Source organism: Clinocottus analis, unplaced genomic scaffold (assembly GCF_023055335.1).
Source record: "Clinocottus analis isolate CAN_PGR_092001 unplaced genomic scaffold, fCliAna1.0.p SCAF_4, whole genome shotgun sequence".
Classification (NCBI taxonomy): Eukaryota; Metazoa; Chordata; class Actinopteri; order Perciformes; family Cottidae; genus Clinocottus; species Clinocottus analis.
Genome location: NW_027176153.1, coordinates 13,640,798 through 13,661,118, shown reverse-complemented (window position 1 = coordinate 13,661,118; position 20,321 = coordinate 13,640,798). Strand labels below are relative to the sequence as shown.

The 20,321-nt window shown below is 41.0% G+C and overlaps 1 protein-coding gene across 2 annotated transcripts; it reads left to right on the top strand.

Moving 5' to 3' along the window:
• Positions 1 to 1,507: 1,507 nt before the first annotated feature.
• On the top strand, positions 1,508 to 15,923 carry prdm2a (PR domain containing 2, with ZNF domain a). Of its 2 annotated transcripts, XM_068597523.1 has the most exons (5): positions 1,509 to 1,544; positions 8,518 to 8,581; positions 9,088 to 10,382; positions 11,619 to 13,395; positions 13,692 to 15,923. In XM_068597523.1, the coding sequence occupies exons 3-4, from the start codon at positions 9,155 to 9,157 to the stop codon at positions 13,361 to 13,363; spliced, it is 2,973 nt and encodes a 990-aa protein (XP_068453624.1). In that variant the 5' UTR covers positions 1,509 to 1,544; positions 8,518 to 8,581; positions 9,088 to 9,154; the 3' UTR covers positions 13,364 to 13,395; positions 13,692 to 15,923. The 2 variants fall into 2 exon arrangements, with proteins under 2 accessions (XP_068453623.1, XP_068453624.1); XM_068597522.1 differs by having other exon boundaries at positions 1,508 to 1,544; positions 9,088 to 13,395.
• Positions 15,924 to 20,321: the final 4,398 nt, after the last annotated feature.

Here is a 20,321-nt window from a genome sequence, read left to right as displayed (position 1 = left end):
TGGAGGGGATTATCTGACATATCGGCATAAAAACTCTCTCCTTTAAAGAGTGACTGATTTAGATTTGCATGGAAGTTTGGACATACGAATATTACTGACTACAAAAAAAGGAAATTAAATACAAATGGAAGGTGTGAGCAGTCGAGACTGCTAGAAATTCCACAGGATGTATATACAATGCAAGGGACTACATAGTATACAGCTAATGACTTTCTCATATGTTGCAGTTGCATAGGCTAGCATTTGATATTATGGAATACACAGTACATACAGGCAGGCTATTGTTGTGGCTAACAGACCTTTGACGCACCCCTGAGCACCAGTTAAAACATTTTTTTCTCATGTAGCCAGAATCCCTGATATGTTGGCCAACTGTATGAAGCACCGTGTGCAGAAGTTGTTTTTGACATAACACACTCATGAGCTCTGAGGGCGAGCACGGAGCTAACAGAAAAGAAAAGGCACCCTCGTTTGCAAGAGTAACGTGACATTCTGCCCACTTTAACACTGACATATAAAAACCTAATACATATCTGTGAAATTTAGCAGAAGGGTTTGTGCCACTGTCTCTGGTATTCTCTATGTAGTTAGGAGGACTTAACTTTTGAAGTGCATTATTAATGTGAATTGACTGTACCTGTTTAACTGCCACCCATTCCAGACATAACAGCTTGTATGTCTTGTTCCTTATACAGGCGTACACACAGCCCTCAGTTATGAGACATAGTGATAGCATTGTCTTGATAATGTCTTCATTGTACTTCTGTTTATAGTTAAGACTACCAGAACAGCCATCCGGTCTTTAAATTGAGCTAACCCCTGATTGCGTGCACAGGATGACATTTAATAGTTGCACTTAGTTTTAGTGCACAGTATTAGGCAGTAATGCCCTATTTTGTTATATTTGCAATTGTAAGTGTGCTAAATGGGTGTACAAAAACTGAAGTCTCAGCTTAGCTCCGCTTGCTTTACAAACTTGTTTAATATGTGCACTGAATGAGTGATGTAATGTTTAATGAATAGGCTTTAGACACTGCAAATGTTTGCAACGACATGTCTTTGTTTCCTATCCTCTGCTTTGCCACATATCATCAGTTCTAGGCCTTTAATTTGTGCCCTCTGATTTGTTTGAACCCTTTTATTTAATTGCAGTGTTTTTGTTCATACTGTTTCAATAAAAAACTGAAAACACTCTAAAAGCTCTCTTTTGTCTTTCGTATCTGATGTCCCTCAATAGCTTTCTCAAAAATCCGATCATTGTCCTCGCCGTTTCCTCTCAATTAGATCACGTAGTAACCGTTGCAACGCCTAAAGGTCATTACATTAAGCGGCACTGTATTTGGTCTTGAGTCGGCCCAAAATACTGCAATTTACACACATCGTTAAAAGCTTCCACAGGGTCAGCGGTCCACTCTGATTGGCCCATTCAAGTAATGCTTCAGATTTGAAAAACAACCCCTCTTCCGCAGGGAGACAAACAGCACCAAATATGGAGGAACATATGGCCTCGGACCGTTGGTTCGGTTAAGCCCTCTGACAGTAAGGTGTGTTTTTTATGTAATGTAGTGGACTTTTTCATACAGGGCTGTTAAGCTGAGGCAAGGCTCCAACAGTGGGCTGTGAGTCGCACAGAGATGCTCTGTGTCTGGCTGCCTCTCCTCCGTGTGGTTTTAGGCAGCGGCCCAACGCCCACCGCCACAGCCTCTGCCCCACCGGCGAGCCTCATAACTCTCTTTAGCTCACTTTCTCGCCTCAGACTGCTGGGAACAATGGAGTCTTTTGAGAGGGGCAGATGGAGAGGCTATGTGCCGTTCTGTGAAGCCGCTTGCCAGCAGCTCCCTCTCTCCCCTTCAGCAAGGGGGGAATTCTGTGCATCGCTACAGGGTGGAGTCACTTCCTGGGTGGGCCCAGCATTGATCATGTGAATTAACACACACACACATGCACACACTTATAAATACTCTAATAGAGATCTAAGTCACCAACTATGTTCTCTCTGTGCCTATGAACACATGTTAAACCTATCATAATGTTCCAACAAAAATGTCCCAGCAGAGGCAGTTATTAAGACACGCCATGAAAGTGTGTGATTCACTAAGAGAGTCCCAGTTCGGTTCATGACAAACACACGCAGGTCTATGTCTCAGACTCAAAACCGCCTGCTTGTGTGGTGTGCAGGCATAAATATGAGCTGAGTGTGTGGAAGCTCTGCATATTCACGTGTGTTTGTGTGGTCCACCATGTGCGTGTTTGAGCTGAACATTACTGTGTCTGTAAATACATACATGAGCTTATATTTTGACACACGAAACACAAAAAATAGGTAATGATTTCATCAGAATTGAGTCACTTTGCAAAGTTCCCCTCCCCTTTCCTGAGATGACTGCGAAAGGGTCTGAGAGGAAAGGAAAAGAGTCCCAGCTCCAGCAGACAGATGGATGAGGAAATGTCTTTCTCGCTAAACGAAACCACACCGGTGTATTTAAGAATGTGTGTATTTTTCTCTGTATGTAGTGGCAACCAGAATTACCAGGTCACTTATAGCTGACTGAGTTTGTGCTGCACTCCACATGGAACCTGTGGTCTGAACTGGTCGTCATTTTTTATTTGTAGGAAAGCTGTTGGTGCACATTCAGCGAAATTATAATCCTAACAGTTAAAGAAAGAACAGATTGGATAACAATAGAGGAATGAGGTTTTCATAACTGCCAGCATGAGGCTAATTCTCTTAACCAACTGTGGATTCTGTTGTTTCCAGTATTCAGTGTGTTTGGTTGATGAAAATGTCAATCATCTCACTGGAATATTATGTAATACCAAATACCAGAATACCTTTGTGACGGTGCCGGAGCAGGTACATACAAGACATGGCGGCCTCCGCTGCTCGTGTTAGTTATGCAGCCGACAGTTTGAGAGCATCAAGTGCACTAAATTCAGTGCCTTTATAAAACCAGTATCAGGAGTGAGATGTTTGAAAGATTTGGGGTGAAATGCATTTGTGGTTTTAAGTAGATGCTTTGTTTAAATCTCCAGGAAGTTCCAAATACAAACAAAAATGTGTTTTATACATGATGAGACACTAGTGTAAACAAGGAGCAGTTTCCTCCATGGGTGTCATTAGTTTGCACTCTGCAGTGTTCATCTCACGGAGTTGACATGAATGCCGACTGTGATCGAAGTAGCAGAGTGTAGGTCTGAGTGTGTGCCATGAGTGCCACATGTCAAGCCTGCAAGCCTGTAGAGTGCAGCGGGTTTGTGATGTCATCAGATAAATGTCAGCCACCAGGCCCGTGAGCTTTGAGTGCCGCAGACAGCTGGGTGGACGGAGAGGGCAGGGCGGGAGGGGTGCAGGGTGTGAGGAAGGGGAAATAAAGTTGGGTGACAGGAGCAGTGTGTTTTGTGGTCACATACAGTACGGATGATGCAAAGAATAGCTGAATTTGCTTGGGTGGTTGTGTGGCAGCAGAGGGTCGGAGACAGTGAAATAGGAGATGGATGGATGGGGTGTGTGTGGTATGCAAGTGAGCGTGCACAATATCCTTGTACATATGGCACTCTACTTCACGGGGGTCAGAGGGCATCTCTTATTGTGTGTGTGTGTGTGTGGAGAAGTGACACAGGGCAGTGAGTTTATTGGACTTTGGGGGATTATTTGCATGGGTGTGGTGTGTGTGTGTGTGTGTGTGTGTGTGTGCTGTCAGTATATAAATATACAGTACAGTGACAGTTGTGTGGACATAAACAGTATCACGTGTTTTTGCACAGTACAATTTGCATTTGTGTTTCGACATGTTCACATTTACATTTTCCTCCCTGCACATCTGGCGTCCCATGACATGAGGCAGTTAAATTTGATTTCATCGCGGTGACATAACACGTTGTAGGATTACAGACAATGCTTTGTTCGCCTTGTGTGTCACATATCTTCTATAAGGGACCCTTATTGTTTCACGCTTACTGATACGCCTGTTACACAGATCTGCTGTGCACCACCTCTCCCTCTTTGCCTCTCTTGTGCTGTATGTTCATCTTGATGGTGAATGTTTCATTGTGAACACAGTCATTGGCACGAACCGGCGCCCACTGCCACAGGATATGCTACCGTGCATGTAATCTGTGGCAGACTTTGTCTCAGTCTCTCTCACAATCACTCAGTTTCCTGTTTGCTTTTAATGTTGCCCTCAAGAAAAGTGTATTTTTTTTTTTTACATATATATGCATATATATATATATATATATATATATATATATATATATATATATATATATATATATATATATATATATATATATATAAAATAGATAGATAGATAGATAGATAGATAGATAGATAGATAGATAGATAGATATCTATCTATCTATCTATCTATATATATCTATGTATATATATATATATATATATATATATATATATATATATATTTTCATTCATATTAATTTCCTTTTAGATACTAATGAACTAACTAAGAGTCAACTAAACACCCACCTTAGAATCAAGGTACAGCAATATGATGTTCATATATGATGTTCATTTACATACTATATGTGTACCTGCATAATATATAATACATATCATGAGCGATAGGTATGTATGAAAGCATTGTATTACTAGCCAATACTTTAGATTTATTATGTCCTCAAATATCTCATTGAGCTTTTATACAGTTATATATGTACTCTTAATTCCTTAAAACACTGTTTTTAAATCTAAACATACAGTACCAAGAATACTTATACAGTCAAACCAGACGAAGCCTTGCATGTTGACCTTAAGTTTGGCAGTGAAGCAAGTGACCTACTTGAGTTACATAAGAGGATGCATTCAACTATACCAAGCCTTCCTGCACCTCAGCTTACTGTTTAGCATTAGAGAGTCTGAGGTGCACAGCTTTTGCAAAGGTTTTTGAGCTATGCAAAAATGATGCAACATAGTACAATCTGTTCTCTGATGAAGCCATATGTCATGACTTTCTTTCAGATCTGGCAAAACTCATACTTACAGACAGACTTTGACTGCTTAGCCATGTGTGAAATGGCTTCCAGGCGGTCAGCACCTGCTTATATGATGATTTGACGTATGTGTCTGACCAGGAGACCAGATCGTGAACTGCTCATCATAACTCCACAGCTGCAATAGCCATCAACTGTGAAAGACACTGTGGTGCCTTGAGCACGCCCGGAGTGACGCTCTATTACAAGCTCTAAATAAACTTGATCATAGTCAACTTGAAATCAAACGAACTATATGCAAGAATATTATACTGTTAAATAGTTTGTTCAGGTTTTATGTAGGTTGAACACAACAAACTGTGTCAGCAATTTCACTGCAAAGTGTGTAAGGCTTCATCTCAAATACAGAAAAAAAGAAAGCCTGAGTAGAGAGAAGTGTGTTGTTTATGATCTTTCATTAGAGCTCACAGAAGTTGACATGTAGTTTGAAAGTGGAACACCACTCAGCCCACATACAACATTACTACAAGAGACATACCATGCATGTGGCATGAGAACACCACCCATGTGCTGCACAATGTCACAAATGCACATGTGGGGTCTGGAAAACTCCTACAGATCCTTTTAAAGAATGGCATTTATGTTGATTCTAAACGTTGAGATAATGCCATGTGAAATCAGAGGGTAGATTTCTATATTACAGCTGTATATGAATCCTTTTGATTCAATTGACAATTGTTGGGGAAAACAGAGAGCTGGTCAGGGGAGAGAACAAATACTCCACATAACAAATCCTCAGCTTACCAGCTGTGAAACAGAAATTGCAACAATATGGCTTCAAGATATTAAGATATTCAATGGCTAAATATATATGTATATTTATATACAACCTATTTCCATACATGTATATGTGGTATTTATTCATTCATTTCTATTACACCACTGTTTTACATTTTATTCATTAAGATTTGTTTTTCCATGTTTAATGACATGTTTGTTGAAAGAGAGCCTGAGAGCCATGATTCAGATATGACTCAGTAATTAAAACTCAGCAATCAACCATCAACCACATCATTTTGCAGGAAGAAAATTTAACCAAGTAAGAAGTGTATGCACTTCTTGTAGATTAAAACAAGACTGTGCCGTCTTTCACAGTATTTTTTTTCCAGACAAACTCACAGTAATTTGTCTGTCAAATTAAACAAATAATAATCTCATTTATTATGAAAGATATAAACTAATTACTATACACATTTTAAAATGTTCATGCCAGGCAATGATTACAGGCATACTCACAGTACTGACCTATGTGACTAAAGTTACATTGTATTCAACAGAAGTGTACTGAAGTTATTACCAACTTCTTTAGATTGAGATTCTATTACATTGCGCCCTCTAGAGGCCGTTTTGATACACTACAAGGAATCAGTTTGATCAGAAATACATTTAGAAATCATATGCGTTTTGGTCAAAACACTTTACTGTTTAAAACAAATGGTTCAAATGTAATTAGATCATTTGAAAATTAAAAGGTATCTTTGATAATTGGAAGAAGTTGTAGATTATCAAAATTAAAATCTCCAAACTAAAAGTGTCAACATGTGGGCCTCACCTCGGGAAAGCGGTATGGCTGAGAGTTAGTTTTACAATTTGGAGTTCGTTTTTCCCCTCCCAATTTTAGATTAATACAAAACTGGTTCTGTATAAAATACTACCTGGAGACAGCGTGCCTATTTTGCATAATCATTGATTTTACGTAATATTTCACCTGCGACATTAGGTCTGGACTTTTTTTTTTTAAACAATGTGTAAACTATAAAGGATGGCAACGCAAACGTGCTCATTTCAGTCCGAGATGACAGCTGTCTTTTCTTTTTTTTTTCTTTCGTTTTTTTCATCGAGCCTTAACAAACCTGCTGCTGATTGGTCCAAATGTGAAATCCACATTCGCTGACCAATCAAAACGCCATTATCTTGTTGGTACTTTGGTGAAGGAAAAAAAAAAAACAACACTCAACTGTACACAACCTGCAGGAGAGGAATATCTCAAACCGTTCTGCGGCAGGTTCCCTTCTTGTCGGAACAAGTATGTACAGAACCTGTGACATGCAGATGTGTATGAAGTATGAACGGTCAGTTGGGGAAACGTTCTACTCTCAATGTAGCCGTTGCCCGCGAGCTAGCGCTGCAGCTAGCATGCAGTTGTCAGCTTTATAATGGAGAAAACAGCTGATTAATTTCACTGAAGCGAAGCCTCGTCTCGAGACCTTGACTGTTAATAGTGGTTTTGATGTAGGATTAGCAGCTCTCTCGTGTCAGCGCGACAGAGTGGGGCTTTTTTACAAAAGCCAGTTGACCTTTCAGCGAACGAGCTAGCAGCCTCTGTAGCAAAAACAGCAATGTGACGACGTGATGTGCGACCAGCCAGCAATGGTGCAGGGACGACGAGGCAGCGTCACCGCACCAGGGGAAGCAGATGCATGTGAACGCACCCTTAACCTAACCTGAGATACAAGATGGAAAACATACACGTCCTTTTGTTGTGCATCTGTTTCATGTTCGTCAGATAAAGTGAAATAAGTAGTTGTATTGTAGCGCAGACGGATGAAAACAGAAGTTGACGTTACGAAACTGCCTCCAAAGAAATCAGTACGTAGGCCCATGTTGTCGTGTCTGATTGTTTGTATTTGTGCAGTTGGAACTCAATCCGAGATTGTGTTAAATAACTGAACGATAATATGCATTAACATGCACTATAAGGTCATTGTTGACATTTCCTCTCGTGCACACGCAGTCGCCTGAAAACTGCTAGTGATTTAATAATTATGAAGAAGGAATATATATTAAAAAAAATAACCGATGCAAAACGAGCTAATAGTTAATGAAACGAATAATTAAAGAAACGATTTAGTGAAATAGGTTTTTTAAGCTACAAGAGATCGTGCGCTCGCAAAGAGGACGAGGAGCAGGTGGAAGAGTATACAAAGTCTGGCACACAGGATGGGCCTGCCATTTTGTGCTTCCTGGCAGTAGATGAAGATCAAAATGCACCTCTGTTTTTACAACTTTTATGCTTTGAAAAGTGTTAATAAGGGAAAGATAGCTATTTAATATATATATTTATATTTACAAAAAGCTACTGCTTGGTGTGTGTATGGAAGCAGGTTGTATGAGGCAGCTATAGTACAGGAGGTAATCTGGGGACAGATTAGCTTTATTCGGGGGAGTGTAGTCAATGAAAAATACAAAGTGAAGACTTGCTGTACATAACACGGTGTCACAAAGTGTGGGTCCATTAATCTATGCAGTGTTTGTTGTTACATAATGCCACTACTATGCTTGAGGTACATCAGCAAACAAATTAGAAACAAAGATTTGTTCAGCAGCCAAATGACCAAAGAGATTTAGTACACTGTGCTCAACTAATCCCGCACTTCAGCTGTTCATTGATCAGTTTGTGCTTCTTATCAGTTAGTAGATCGAGCTCAAGTGTCATGCTATATTATGGACAAGGCTTCGTAGTGTTTTGTAATGTGTGCTTTGTTGTTGTCTTTTTTCTTCAAACAGAAAGAAAAGCCTTTTTTTATCTGTTAACAAGCAAGTCGTCTTCTCTGCACAGATCATTACAATGGTAAGATGGCGTGAACAGTTCTATATAATTATTTAATGTTGACTTACTTGGTGCTTGGGTAATGGAAGTATCATAATGTATACTCTATAACAATGATAAGGGCAGGTGCAATACATTTGAACAAATAGAAAATAGACTGATTATAAAAAGAAAAGCATTGTGTTATGATGCATCATATTCAGTTTATATCATGAACATAGTATATAATACTGTTCCAATACATTTCTAATATATTTCAGAACGTCTATAAATGTATTAGGTAGTGGCAATAGGCTGTTTATCATTAATGAATAACACTACTGTAAGAACTACTACTGCTTATTTATAGTTCTAAGTGCTATGATTTAAACGGATTTGTGTGATTTATTAATTTGCATTGCAGTAGAGGGTGAATGATTAGACGATACAAGTGTTTATGTTTGATGTTTAAGGGAATCAATGTGGTCCGACACCTTTGTTATGTGTGGGTTTGCTAAATGACAATAACTTCTTTATTGATTCAACAGGTGTGACAACTTTCAAAAGCCCGGTGACCGACATCCTTCAGAGAGCTGGCCACAACCTCCACAAAAGATGGAGGACTCCCCTCACTTGTACATCTCTGATATTGATGACAATAAAGATATGGAGGAAGGTGGGGAGGAGGAGGATGACGACGATGACGTTCATCAAGAGGAAACTAGCATGCAGCCAGACATGATTACGTCACTGTACTCTGATCTTCATGAACCTCCCAACCAGACTACTGAGAAAGAATGGAACTCTTTTCCCTGCCAGTGCTGTGAGAGACATTTTACCAGCAAACAAGGCTTAGAACGACACATGCACATTCATGCTTTGGAGAAAAACAAGGCACCCGCATGCAAAAGCCATCAAAGAAAAATGTCTTTTGATTCAAACCTGGGTCAGTCGCAGCATGAGAAGATGAAGCCTCTGGATTCAGTTGGATCAGTCATGCAGCTTCATACTTCATCCCCCGCTAGCTCTAATACTTACATTTATTCGACCGGTGACCGCAGTGCTCAGCCAGACAAACCGGAAGTATTTGAGGGGCATCACGCTTGCAAGTACTGTGAAAAGATATTCACTACACACACCAACAAGCGAAGACATGAGCGCAGGATCCATGAGCAGAACCTGCAAGTCAGAAATGTGGAAAAAATCCAGCTGGCCCAAGAGGAAAATCTTCAGAGGATGCACAGTGAACCTTCTAAACAGGAAACGGAGATCGCTGACAACACAGCTCCTGCAGCTGTTTTGGAGAATGACCTGGAATGCGCAGAACAATACATGCTGGATGTCTCGAGCAATATTTCAGAGAATCTCAGCTTTTATATTGATGGAAAGCTAGTGTCAACAAGTACGGTCAGTAGCTGTGAAGCATCCGAGATTCATTCTGGTTCTTCCACTTTAGTTGGACTGGATGCCCTGATTTTAGAGCCTGCCCAAATATGCCAGGTTTTAAATATAGATTCAGTTGCAGGCAAAGAGATACCTGGTCAACCGCAGGTCAAGAGAAGAACTGCAACACCACCTCTTTTACCACAAATTAAGACTGAACTGGAGTCTGAGGTGGTTGTGTCTTCCTCGTCATCTTTACTTGTCTCTTCTTTAATAGAGAATCTACTTCCTCCGAATACCGAGTCCACAGGTGTGCAGAAGGAAAGAACTGTGTTTCTGTCTCCAAAGCTGAAGCAGCTCCTGGAGAAGCAGGATGGCCTTAAACCTACACTTGCTCTCATCGCAGATGCCCAGAAGCCTTGTTCAGCCGTCTCTCTTTCTGTCCTGGCTGCTGGAACAGGTAGGTTTAAAAGAAGGACTGGGTCTCCACCAAGCTCTCCACAGGAAAACCCAACTTCTAAAGACGAAACAGCAGACAGTGGAGATTGTGATACTGTAAGTACAGAGCAGATAGAGACCCAACATAGCTCACCTGTGCAACAAACAGCCAACGTAAAGGATGACACCACTTCACATGTGGAGGAGCCAGCAGTGAAACCTGTCTCGACAGAAAGCTGGCCCCCCACCGCCGGCGGTAATTCTTGTAACCAGCAACCACTGGATCTCTCTAATACAATCAAAAGAAATGATGATTTAGATTTTACTGATGCAGTGCTGGATTTAAGCTTTCAAAAGAAGACCCTAGGTAAATCTGAGCAGACATTGGATTTGGTTTCACAGGCAGTTTTGAAAGCAGGGAAATCAAATACATGCATGGCGGAGACGGCCTTAATAAATATTGGAGAGCAAAATGTAAGCCTCGGGAATCCTGAGATCCCTTTAGTCACAGAGTTTACAATACTTACGGGTCCAGAGGTGATGGCCCCGATGGAGCCCATGGCTGAGGGACTTGTTTATGGGCTTGCACTTCCCTCCCATTCTCTGACTCCATCACCTGCATCCCTTACCCCTGTATGCTTGCAGCCAGCTTCACCGTGCACTATAGCATTTGCTTCCACCGCCTCACACGCACTGCTCCCTACTGCTTCTTCATTAATGACAGTTTTAGCACCATCAAATATTTCTAACCCTCAAAGCCAACCAAACCAGTTACTAGCCCCAAATATATCTCCTGAGCCCCTGGTAATCTGCCCAGACGACGCATTACATTTTTCCCAGTGCGATTTAACTACCGCATTTACTCCTACGGATTCTGCAATCCCTGTCACTCTCTCCCAATCCCTTGACCCAACTCAAAATCTACCTGGCCACGTCTTTCTCTCTGATCAAATAGCTCTCAATCACCCGATAGTTGAGTCCATTCCGATGTCAGAAGTGCCATTTACACCCACTGTAACTTTAAACGATTCCCTTATCAACTCTTACAACATTACCAGCAGCACAGTATTAATAGAGTGCACAATAGCTCTTGAAGCCCCAGGGAGTATACTCCCTGCTGCAGTTACCTTACCGGAAAACACTGCTGAGCCTCCAGCACCTACACAGATGGTTGTTAATCACATAGAACAGCAAGATATTGTAATAGTGCCCAACTCTCAAACTGTGGACCCCTCTATTCTTATTTCCTCTATTGCAGAATCAGTCAGTCTATCCACCACCACCTCAGCGATATCTGATTGTCCTACTGTGGGGGAATCAAGTCCTGACCCAGAGCCTGTTGTTAATGCAGAGCCACCAAGCATAAAAGAGGAAGAAGCTGCTGACGGCACTATTTCCATGCCCAAAATCTCATCTAAAACCTCTCCACTGTCTGAGAAAGCTGAAGAGGACGAAGTCTCAAGTGGCACATTAAGCGATGCACAACAGCAGACTTTCACCAAGAATTTCATCTGCAATGTGTGTGACAGGCTGTTCCATTCAATGAAAGAGCTGGGCCATCATGTCAGTGACCATGCTGATGAATGGCCCTACAAATGTGAGTTCTGCGTGCTTCTCTTTAGCAAACCCGCCGCGTTGCTTGATCATCGATCAAGCCTCCACGGTGTTGGCAAGAGTTATGTTTGCAGTGCGTGTACAAAAGAATTTGTCTATCTTTCTAATCTGAAACAGCATCAGGACGAATTACATCCTGGCCAGCAGTGTACCTACACAGAAGAAGAAAAGGGTAAACTAAGACCTCAGAACTACAATAACTCAATAAAAGTCAACACGGAGCCACCGGTGCTCGATGCTGCAAAGGAACCCAAGAAACTGGTGAAAAAGGAAGAAAGGGAAGTGGATGTGGCTGCTGAAGAACTGTTTACAACAATAAAAATCATGGCCTCCGATGTATCCAAAATCAAGGGGCCTGATGTTCGTCTTGGCATTAACCAACACTATCCCAGCTTTAAGCCCCCACCCTTTCCTTACCATAACAGATCACCCGCTGGCTCAGTGGCTTCAGCCACAAACTTCACCACCCACAATATCCCACAAACCTTTACGACAGCTATCCGATGCACCAAGTGTGGAAAGAGCTTTGATAACATGCCAGAGTTACACAAGCATATCCTGGCTTGTGCAAATGCAAGTGATAAAAGGAGATACACGCCCAAAAGAAATCCCATCCCACTACGCCACTTTGCAAAAACTCAAAATGGAGTTCTGTCAACCACTAATACTACTAACGGACTAAATGCTTCAAACAGATCGAGTCAGTCAAACCGGTCCAAACCGAGCCAAGAATCGCCAGTAAAAGTAAAGTTCAAGGTGCTGAACAAAAGGAAGAAAAAGTTGGTCCAAAGGGTCATGCCACAGAGGAACAAATCAGCCCCTTCATCGAATAAAATGTCACCTGCATGTGTGGATGCGCAGCAAGAGATCTTTGTCTGCCCGCACTGCAGCAGGGAGTTCACGATGCGCCGCAGCAGAACCAAACACATGGCCGTCTGCCCCAAGAAACCGAAAGAGGTGAAGAAAAGGAAAGAAGGAGGAATCTCTGTGACAAAGGAAAATGATGGGCGCCTCCATAGACGGGTGGAAGAGAAACAACAAACCTCACCTCAGCATAAAACAAGACTGCAGAGTTCTGGGCCCGCTAAAAGGCACGCCATCCTACCAGTGCAAACCGTGTTCTCAAACAAAAGAAGTAAAATAATTATAAAAGAGAGCACGCAGCCGAAACAAGAGCCGCCCACACTGAGTGAACTCCCCATTGTTCGCACTTTCAACCCCTCTATGCGCCAGTATAGCAGAGTGCAGCATGGCGTCAAAGGCATCCCCATCAAAATCACCATCGTGAAACCCCAACAGGCCGCACCGCAGAAGGAGGAGCAGCCTCCCGCCCAGAGCCGAGAGCAGGGAGCTGCCGCCAGCAGCTCTGAGCAGCGTCCTAGCGCCTGAAGACTTCTCATTGGCCGACCAGAGATCATCAGGTAGGTTAAGCATGTTTAGAGTTTTAGAATGATGGTCCAGGGATGTGTTAAAAAATAAACATAAAAAGACCTACAGTACAGAGACTAGATGGGCACAACAGCATACCTAAGTAGAAAGCTGCAAAAATCCAACTCAAGGTGATATGTATGTATGTATGTATGTATGTATGTGTGTGTATATATATATATATGTATATATATATTAAAACATCAATTACTAGCAACTTATGCAACAACCAAATAATTGTCAGAAAGGTTATCTACATCTTTTGCAATCTATGTTTTGTTGTTTTTAGGACCTTGCTGTGTGGATCTCCTTATACACTCAGTGATACTAAATCACACTGTAGACCCCACGGACCCGGTATGCATCATGCTGTACAATACATGAAGACGGATAAAACGGATGACTAAGGATACTGCAGTATTCAACTGAGTATTTGACTGCTTTTGGAGTAGCTTTGAGCTTTTAAAAAATATATATTTCCCTTCCTTTCATAAAATATCTGTCAACAGCTTGGATTTGCACTTTGAAGTTATTCTGACTGCTACATGTCACAAATTGGAAAGGAAGTGGGAGGACTTGAGCTTGAAGGCTGCTCTCATTTCCCACTTTGTGTTTTTTTTTTTTCTAGAGTAAGGATAGCAGGTGGCAATCATTCTCAGCATGCATTAGCACTTTTCTTGTCTGTTGTCTGTGTCCTTTTGCTTTAAACTCTTACTGCATGCTTGTTCTACTGCTACATTAATTGGGAAACTCTGAAGCTCTGTTGGTCTAACTGGTGTGAATACATGGAAGATGCATCTAGATTACTTCTAAATGCAAGACTAAAGGATCTCAGAAAAGTAACACACCGCTGGCAGTGGTTCTCAATACGGGGCCGTCTGACTATTGTTAAGGAAAACAATATAGTAACATATTGTAAACTGGAGAATGTTATATTGCTTGTACCAGCAATATATTTTGCCTCAGAATACATTTTATTGAGTGTGTTTGAGAGAGTCAGTCTGACTGCATTGGCATTGCTGACCAGTCAAGTGAAGCGCAAAGTCACGGAAAGCATCAAAAAGCCACAGTGCCTGGAGCACATTGGACAATGATTAGGTGCAAGCGGTTCTAACTAAAGCAACGGCTGCACGCACTAGAGCAATCCCAACAGGGGGAGGTTGTGACCCACGAGAACCACTGCTCTGCAATACTGTGCAACACTGGCGACAAGCTACCTGTCCAAACTCTCGTGACGGATATCGTCACGCTTGATTATTGGAAAGGTCAGTGTTTTAATTATTGGTGTGAATGCAACATTGGTAGATTTAATGCGTCAGCCTTTGCAAATCAAATTTGTATATAATCTGGTTGTCCCAGGTGAGATGTATTTGTATGAATGTTTTTTGAGAATACCTCTCTCCCTGTGCCATCACATGTATATAATATGACAATGTGGCACAACGGGGAAGACCAATATACTAGTTTGGTCTTTCCCACATGGAATTTATTTTGGTAGCCCATCAAAAATATATTAATTCTGTCTCTGTATGGAACTGCAGGTTACTTACAAACAATGCATTGATGTGCTCTCATGTTTTAAGGGATTACTTCTGTCGCCTAATCTCATGTTAGATTTCGGAAAAACCTCAAATACATTTTAAACTTTTGGGAATCTGTTTAATGTGTTGGCATTGCAATTGCAAACATACTTACTATGTTATCTGAACAGCTTGAATGCATCATTGTTTAATTCAGCATTGGAAGAGCCGATTCGGCCTCCCTGCATTTCCTCTGAAAACCTGAAATATTTACAGTGGTCCAGTTTGCTTTCAGGCTTTATTTTGCACCCGTTTCACAAAACTCTTATCAAAAATATTATTTGGGTTTGTTTTTTTCCCTTTCAGAAACTATAAAGCATCATATTAGAAATACAATCTGTTAGGGTCGCTGTCATGTCTGTGAACAAGCATTTCGTCATTGCTTATATCTGTTAGCAACAGTTAATTGCGTGAAGTGTGTATAATAAATTCCACATGTAAAGCTGGAACCCTGTAATGACACATGGGAACCTTTTGTGGCAAGTTGTCACTGATCTCAAAGCGTGAGTGTAATGAATTGTATCTGTTTGATTAACATTTTTATAAGCTACTAGTTTGAAGCGCTAGTGCTATACAGGGTAGTTATTTCATTATGATGATCAATTATGTTAATCTTGTTAAACTAAAACTTGACAATGGCCTGTATTAGAGAGAGAGTCAATGATGGTACCTCTATTTAACTTTTTGCCTTTTCAGCCCTCACTGGTAAAATCTGCTCCATTCAGACGGTCAGACTGCAATGTGTTGGATGTACAGGGCGGTTTGGGAGACTGTTATTTAACTGTGAAAAGTGCTTGTAGCATTTTGAAGTGTAAATTGAGTCATGTATATTTATTAATAATTTAAAATCACATAATCAATATCTGAACAGTTCCTCTGTATGATTTGCACTAAAGTTTTTCAAAGCAAGTGGTCAAAATAAATGGAGAATGTGAAGATTATGTGAATTTTGAGTGAAGCTTTCTTCGGTATACACACATGAAAATAATCACACTATTGTTGTTTAATTCATAATATCTTTAGATTTTATGTTGGGAAAGTATTCGTAATTCTTAGGCCATACTATTTATTTTTAAAGACGTGAACAGAATTTGATGACTGCATTATGAGCCTTTCCAGAACATAATAAAATGTCCAGGTGGTGGCACACTTTCCTTATTTTAACTTCTAGAGCTGCGATTCTTCAGCTCCTTCTGTTAGATAATCCATATCCAGGGAGGCTTTTGCCCTATTTTAAAGCATTTTTCCCACCACCAGTAGAATACAATTTCATATCAAGATGCAAAAAAAGAGAAGTCTCAATGCAAAGATATCCAGCCTGTGACCTGTTTTATGTGAAATCGTTGAGTCTTTTTGTAGAGTAGCTATCAACTGTGTGTCCCATTTTTACCCTTGATATTTAATATCTACAACAAAAGGTTGCACAACAAATTCTGCAAAAGACTTTACATAAACAATGAGTTGAGTAAAGAGTGAAAAAAAACATAAATAACAACATACATGCATCATAACGTATGTGCACTTGCTTTAGAGATCAAACCAAGAACCATAGTGACACAGCACGCCTCTCAGGAACACAATGATGCGGGAAAGTCTAATTAGCAAAGTTAGCTGTGGGTGGTAGAGTCGCTGAGAAAGTAGAAAGGGTGAAAAGAGCACGAGGGAACACTGAAAGTCGGGAAGCAGAGTTTGTTGGTAAAAATAGAGAGGCACTGGATTTGCTGTAAGGCTGTACATTAAAAAGTGTCCCTGTATCTGCTAGAAGAAATTCTGCAGGAGCCCAAAAAAAGTCCAATCAAACAAAAATACAAAAGACCTGCTTCTGTAATCTCCTGTGGAACCAAATTTGGCTGTAAAAGGACATTGACACCCCTCTTTCAACCAATCCTCATTCAAAGAGTGCAACACTTGTGTCACTTCAGTGAGCTGGTTGCAGCGGCGAGTGGCTGAACAAGGTGAGTTACAAGAAGATATACAAGTGCAGCATGTGAACACAGATTTCAGTATAGACGCTGTGAACATAGCGACTGTCTGCTGGCCATCAGTAGCTAAGCATCAGAGCGGCTACATAGTAGCACTTTACAGAAATGGGAAGAAGATTCTTCAAGGAACTTGAAATACTTCCTGGTTTAAAAAAAAAAAGGTTTTGTGACTGTCGTTTAACATCTAGTTGTTCAGTTGGTCGCCGAATGTTGCACACGGTGAAGACTTTATTAAAAATGGTTGGGTAACATCTGCACAAAAGGTGCACTGTGGTATCTCAAAATGTTTGGTCCGTTGGGTTTCTCTTATTTTTAAATAGTAAGTCCAATATTTTAGGAAATATGCTATATTAGTGGACGATTTATAAGCTGACTTATTTGCACATTACAAATTGTTTTCTGTTTGCTTTCATCTACCTAACCAAAGCATTAAGTGTTGTACTTAAAGGGGCCCTGTGAAGTGTTTATGTAAACAAACTTCACTTCACATTCACGGTTACTCGCAAAACACACATTGTGTGTATATTTGAGGCCCAACAAATGTGTTTAATACATTCCCTTCTATCATAAAATATTTTCAAAGGTGATTTCTTGGAAGGTATGGAAACCAGCCTTGTTTACATCAATGCTTCCTCTTCTTCTCCCTGTGTTTCTTGCTGCGTTATTGAAACCTGTAGATCAATGGAACAGAGAAAGCATTGAACAAAATGTGTCCGCTGACACTCGCATCCTTGTTTGCACTCACAAGAATAAACTAATGAACTAAACGGGTGTACACTCATTACATTGCAGGGCCATTGTGCTATGAATGCTCAAACTGCAGGGTCGCTTTTGTGCTTGAATACTTGGATAGTGGGCCTACTCATATACAGCATGGAGAAACTAAATGAACAACTAATAGTGTCTGGAGAGACCGGGTCCAAGTGTCGGTTTCTCAATCAAACAATAATAGATGAAGAGTAATCAGAGTCAGAACCATTTTTTGCCAGGTATGTTTCCATACCAGGAATCTGTCTTGGCGGGTGGTGCATATATTAGATAAACAACAACAATCAACACAGTGAAAGAAATAGAAACATATTACATTTACAATAGAATATAAAATAAAGTGCACAGACAAACTATACACTATACTACACTGTACTATAAACAAATGTACTGTAAGTGTTTGTGAAAGTAATCTCTGCCTGAATGTAATTTTTCATGAATTACATTTGACCAGTTATGCAGAATTTGCTACAGACAAATAATAGGAAAATGGATTGCAAACAGTGGCTGTGTTGGTTTCCAGTGATATTAAGATATCAGAGCAATCCCCTGATCCCCTTGTGTCATGTTTATAGCCAACACGGTAATAAAATGAAGATGCACACATTCCAGCAGCAGCAGGCGCAGCGAGCGGGTACAGTCTGCCGCCGTGTGTTCTTATGTAACGGCTTGTGGGTTTGTTCTTCCCCGGGTGAAACACTTTTATTTTCACTCTTCAGAAGATTTCAGCACCTTAGTGACAAATCTACGCTGGTGGTTTGGATTCTTTGGATATCTTTTGTTCCTCTCAGTTACATAACAGGACCAGGCTTCATATGCTTTTTAAGTAGCAACACCTGGCAAATAATTTTTCCATCGTTAGGAGTTGTGCCAGTGTACCTATAGAGTAAGAAACCACGGCCCTGAGGTACAGCTTCTCCCAGCGCTCACAAGCTCAGCAATAACCTCAAACTGAGAAGCTGCATTTGTATGCTCAACACAGCTGCGGCTCTTAGCCCAGGGCCGTGTTGAATTCTCACAGGAAGTTCTAAAGACGCACGATCAGAGATGATCGAAAATAAAAACTCTCATCCCAGAAGTCTAAGGAGGAAAAGTAGCTCCTCGGCGTTGATTTCATCAGTCTCATTTAAAGTTTGATGAACGATATCAATTCTGAATTGAAGCCAGTAAGATAGATTTTCCTTCCGGCAGTAGGTGGGTTTGAGGACTGTCCTGTTTTCGGTTTGTAGAAAAGCAAAAAATAACCAAAAAACAAGTCGAGTTATGTGAACAGTGCATGAAACGATGACAGGGACCTGTCAGGATCTCCATGTGAAGACAGATGAAAGAGCTGAGTCACCATCTCTGGCTTTGCTTGTTCAGGCTGATGTGATTTCCATTCTTTAACGTCAGGATGTCTCTGTGTTTCAGGAACTCTTTACTGAACATTAAACTTATTCTTACTTTCTGTGCAGTCCGAACATTTTGGGCCACATCTCCCTTAAACATTCTAATATTTTAACATATGTAGGCGTGACAGCGAGTACAAAGAAAAGACGACCCTAACGTTGACATTATAACGGTAACCAATGTAGCTCTGGTGAAATCAAATAATGCAAACAGGATGCTGGGATAAAGTACTTTTGCACAAGTCTCTTCTTCCCTCTCAGCATGCTGTTCAGGACCGGAACAGACATGGTAATGAGGACATTAATAAAGGATGTGGATCCATATTTAATGAACCACTGGCCCCTTTAGTTTGAAACTGATTTTCCCTTCTGTGTTTGAGTTTTCTGTTCAGAATCTGACTGGCTTTGAGCGGGACTCGCGGATGGACTATTTTTTGCCTGTACAAGCAAAGTGCTGCATAAGACCTGCATACACCTGGCTGTCTGCGTGTGAGTGAGAGATAGCGAGATGCAGGATGCTTTTCTGTCTATATTTGGAAGTTAATACCTGAAGTCAAGAAGCAAGGCGGGGTGGGGGTGAGGGGAGGTATACGCCAAATAAAAATCCAGAGACGAAGCTTTGAGTTACACAGTGTGTGCATGCTAGCAAGCGAAACCACAAAGTCATGATTGGTTGTGTCGGGTAATTTTCAGTTTCTGTCTATGTTGAGAGTCGAGTTTCCTCCTTTTTTTTGTTCCCAAGCTCCCATCGAATAAGGATGCTCCTTCACAAACAGACCTCGGGCCACATTGAGTCTCTGCTTCGCTTGCAGTGCAGACTCGACAGTCCACAAACTTGCCAAATTTGTTTTCTGCCAAAGTCAGATGTTGTCATCCTTACCTGCTCTGCATCTGTCTTGACACTTTCCCAACGTATATGCCTGAGAAGTCATATCGAATTTAAAAGAGGGGAGACAAAGGAGAGATGGGGAAACTACAAGCAGCAGCAGCTACAGTAAAATGTTAAAACAGATTTTACACACAGTCATCTCTGTTCTCACTTTCGTCAGGGGAGAGAGTCCGTCTCCTCTCTGCAGCAGGCTTCTCCTTCTCATCGCTCTCTCTCTCTCTCTCCCTCCCTCTCGCTCTCTCTCTCTTGCTTTGTTCATGCTGTGTTTGCCGTGCTCTCCGTCTGAAGCAGCGCCACACTGGAGCACTAATG

What these genes read in the sequence shown, in the direction of transcription:
- prdm2a (XM_068597522.1), top strand. Translation starts at nt 9,155, where the DNA reads ATGGAGGACTCCCCTCACTTGTACATCTCTGATATTGATGACAATAAA.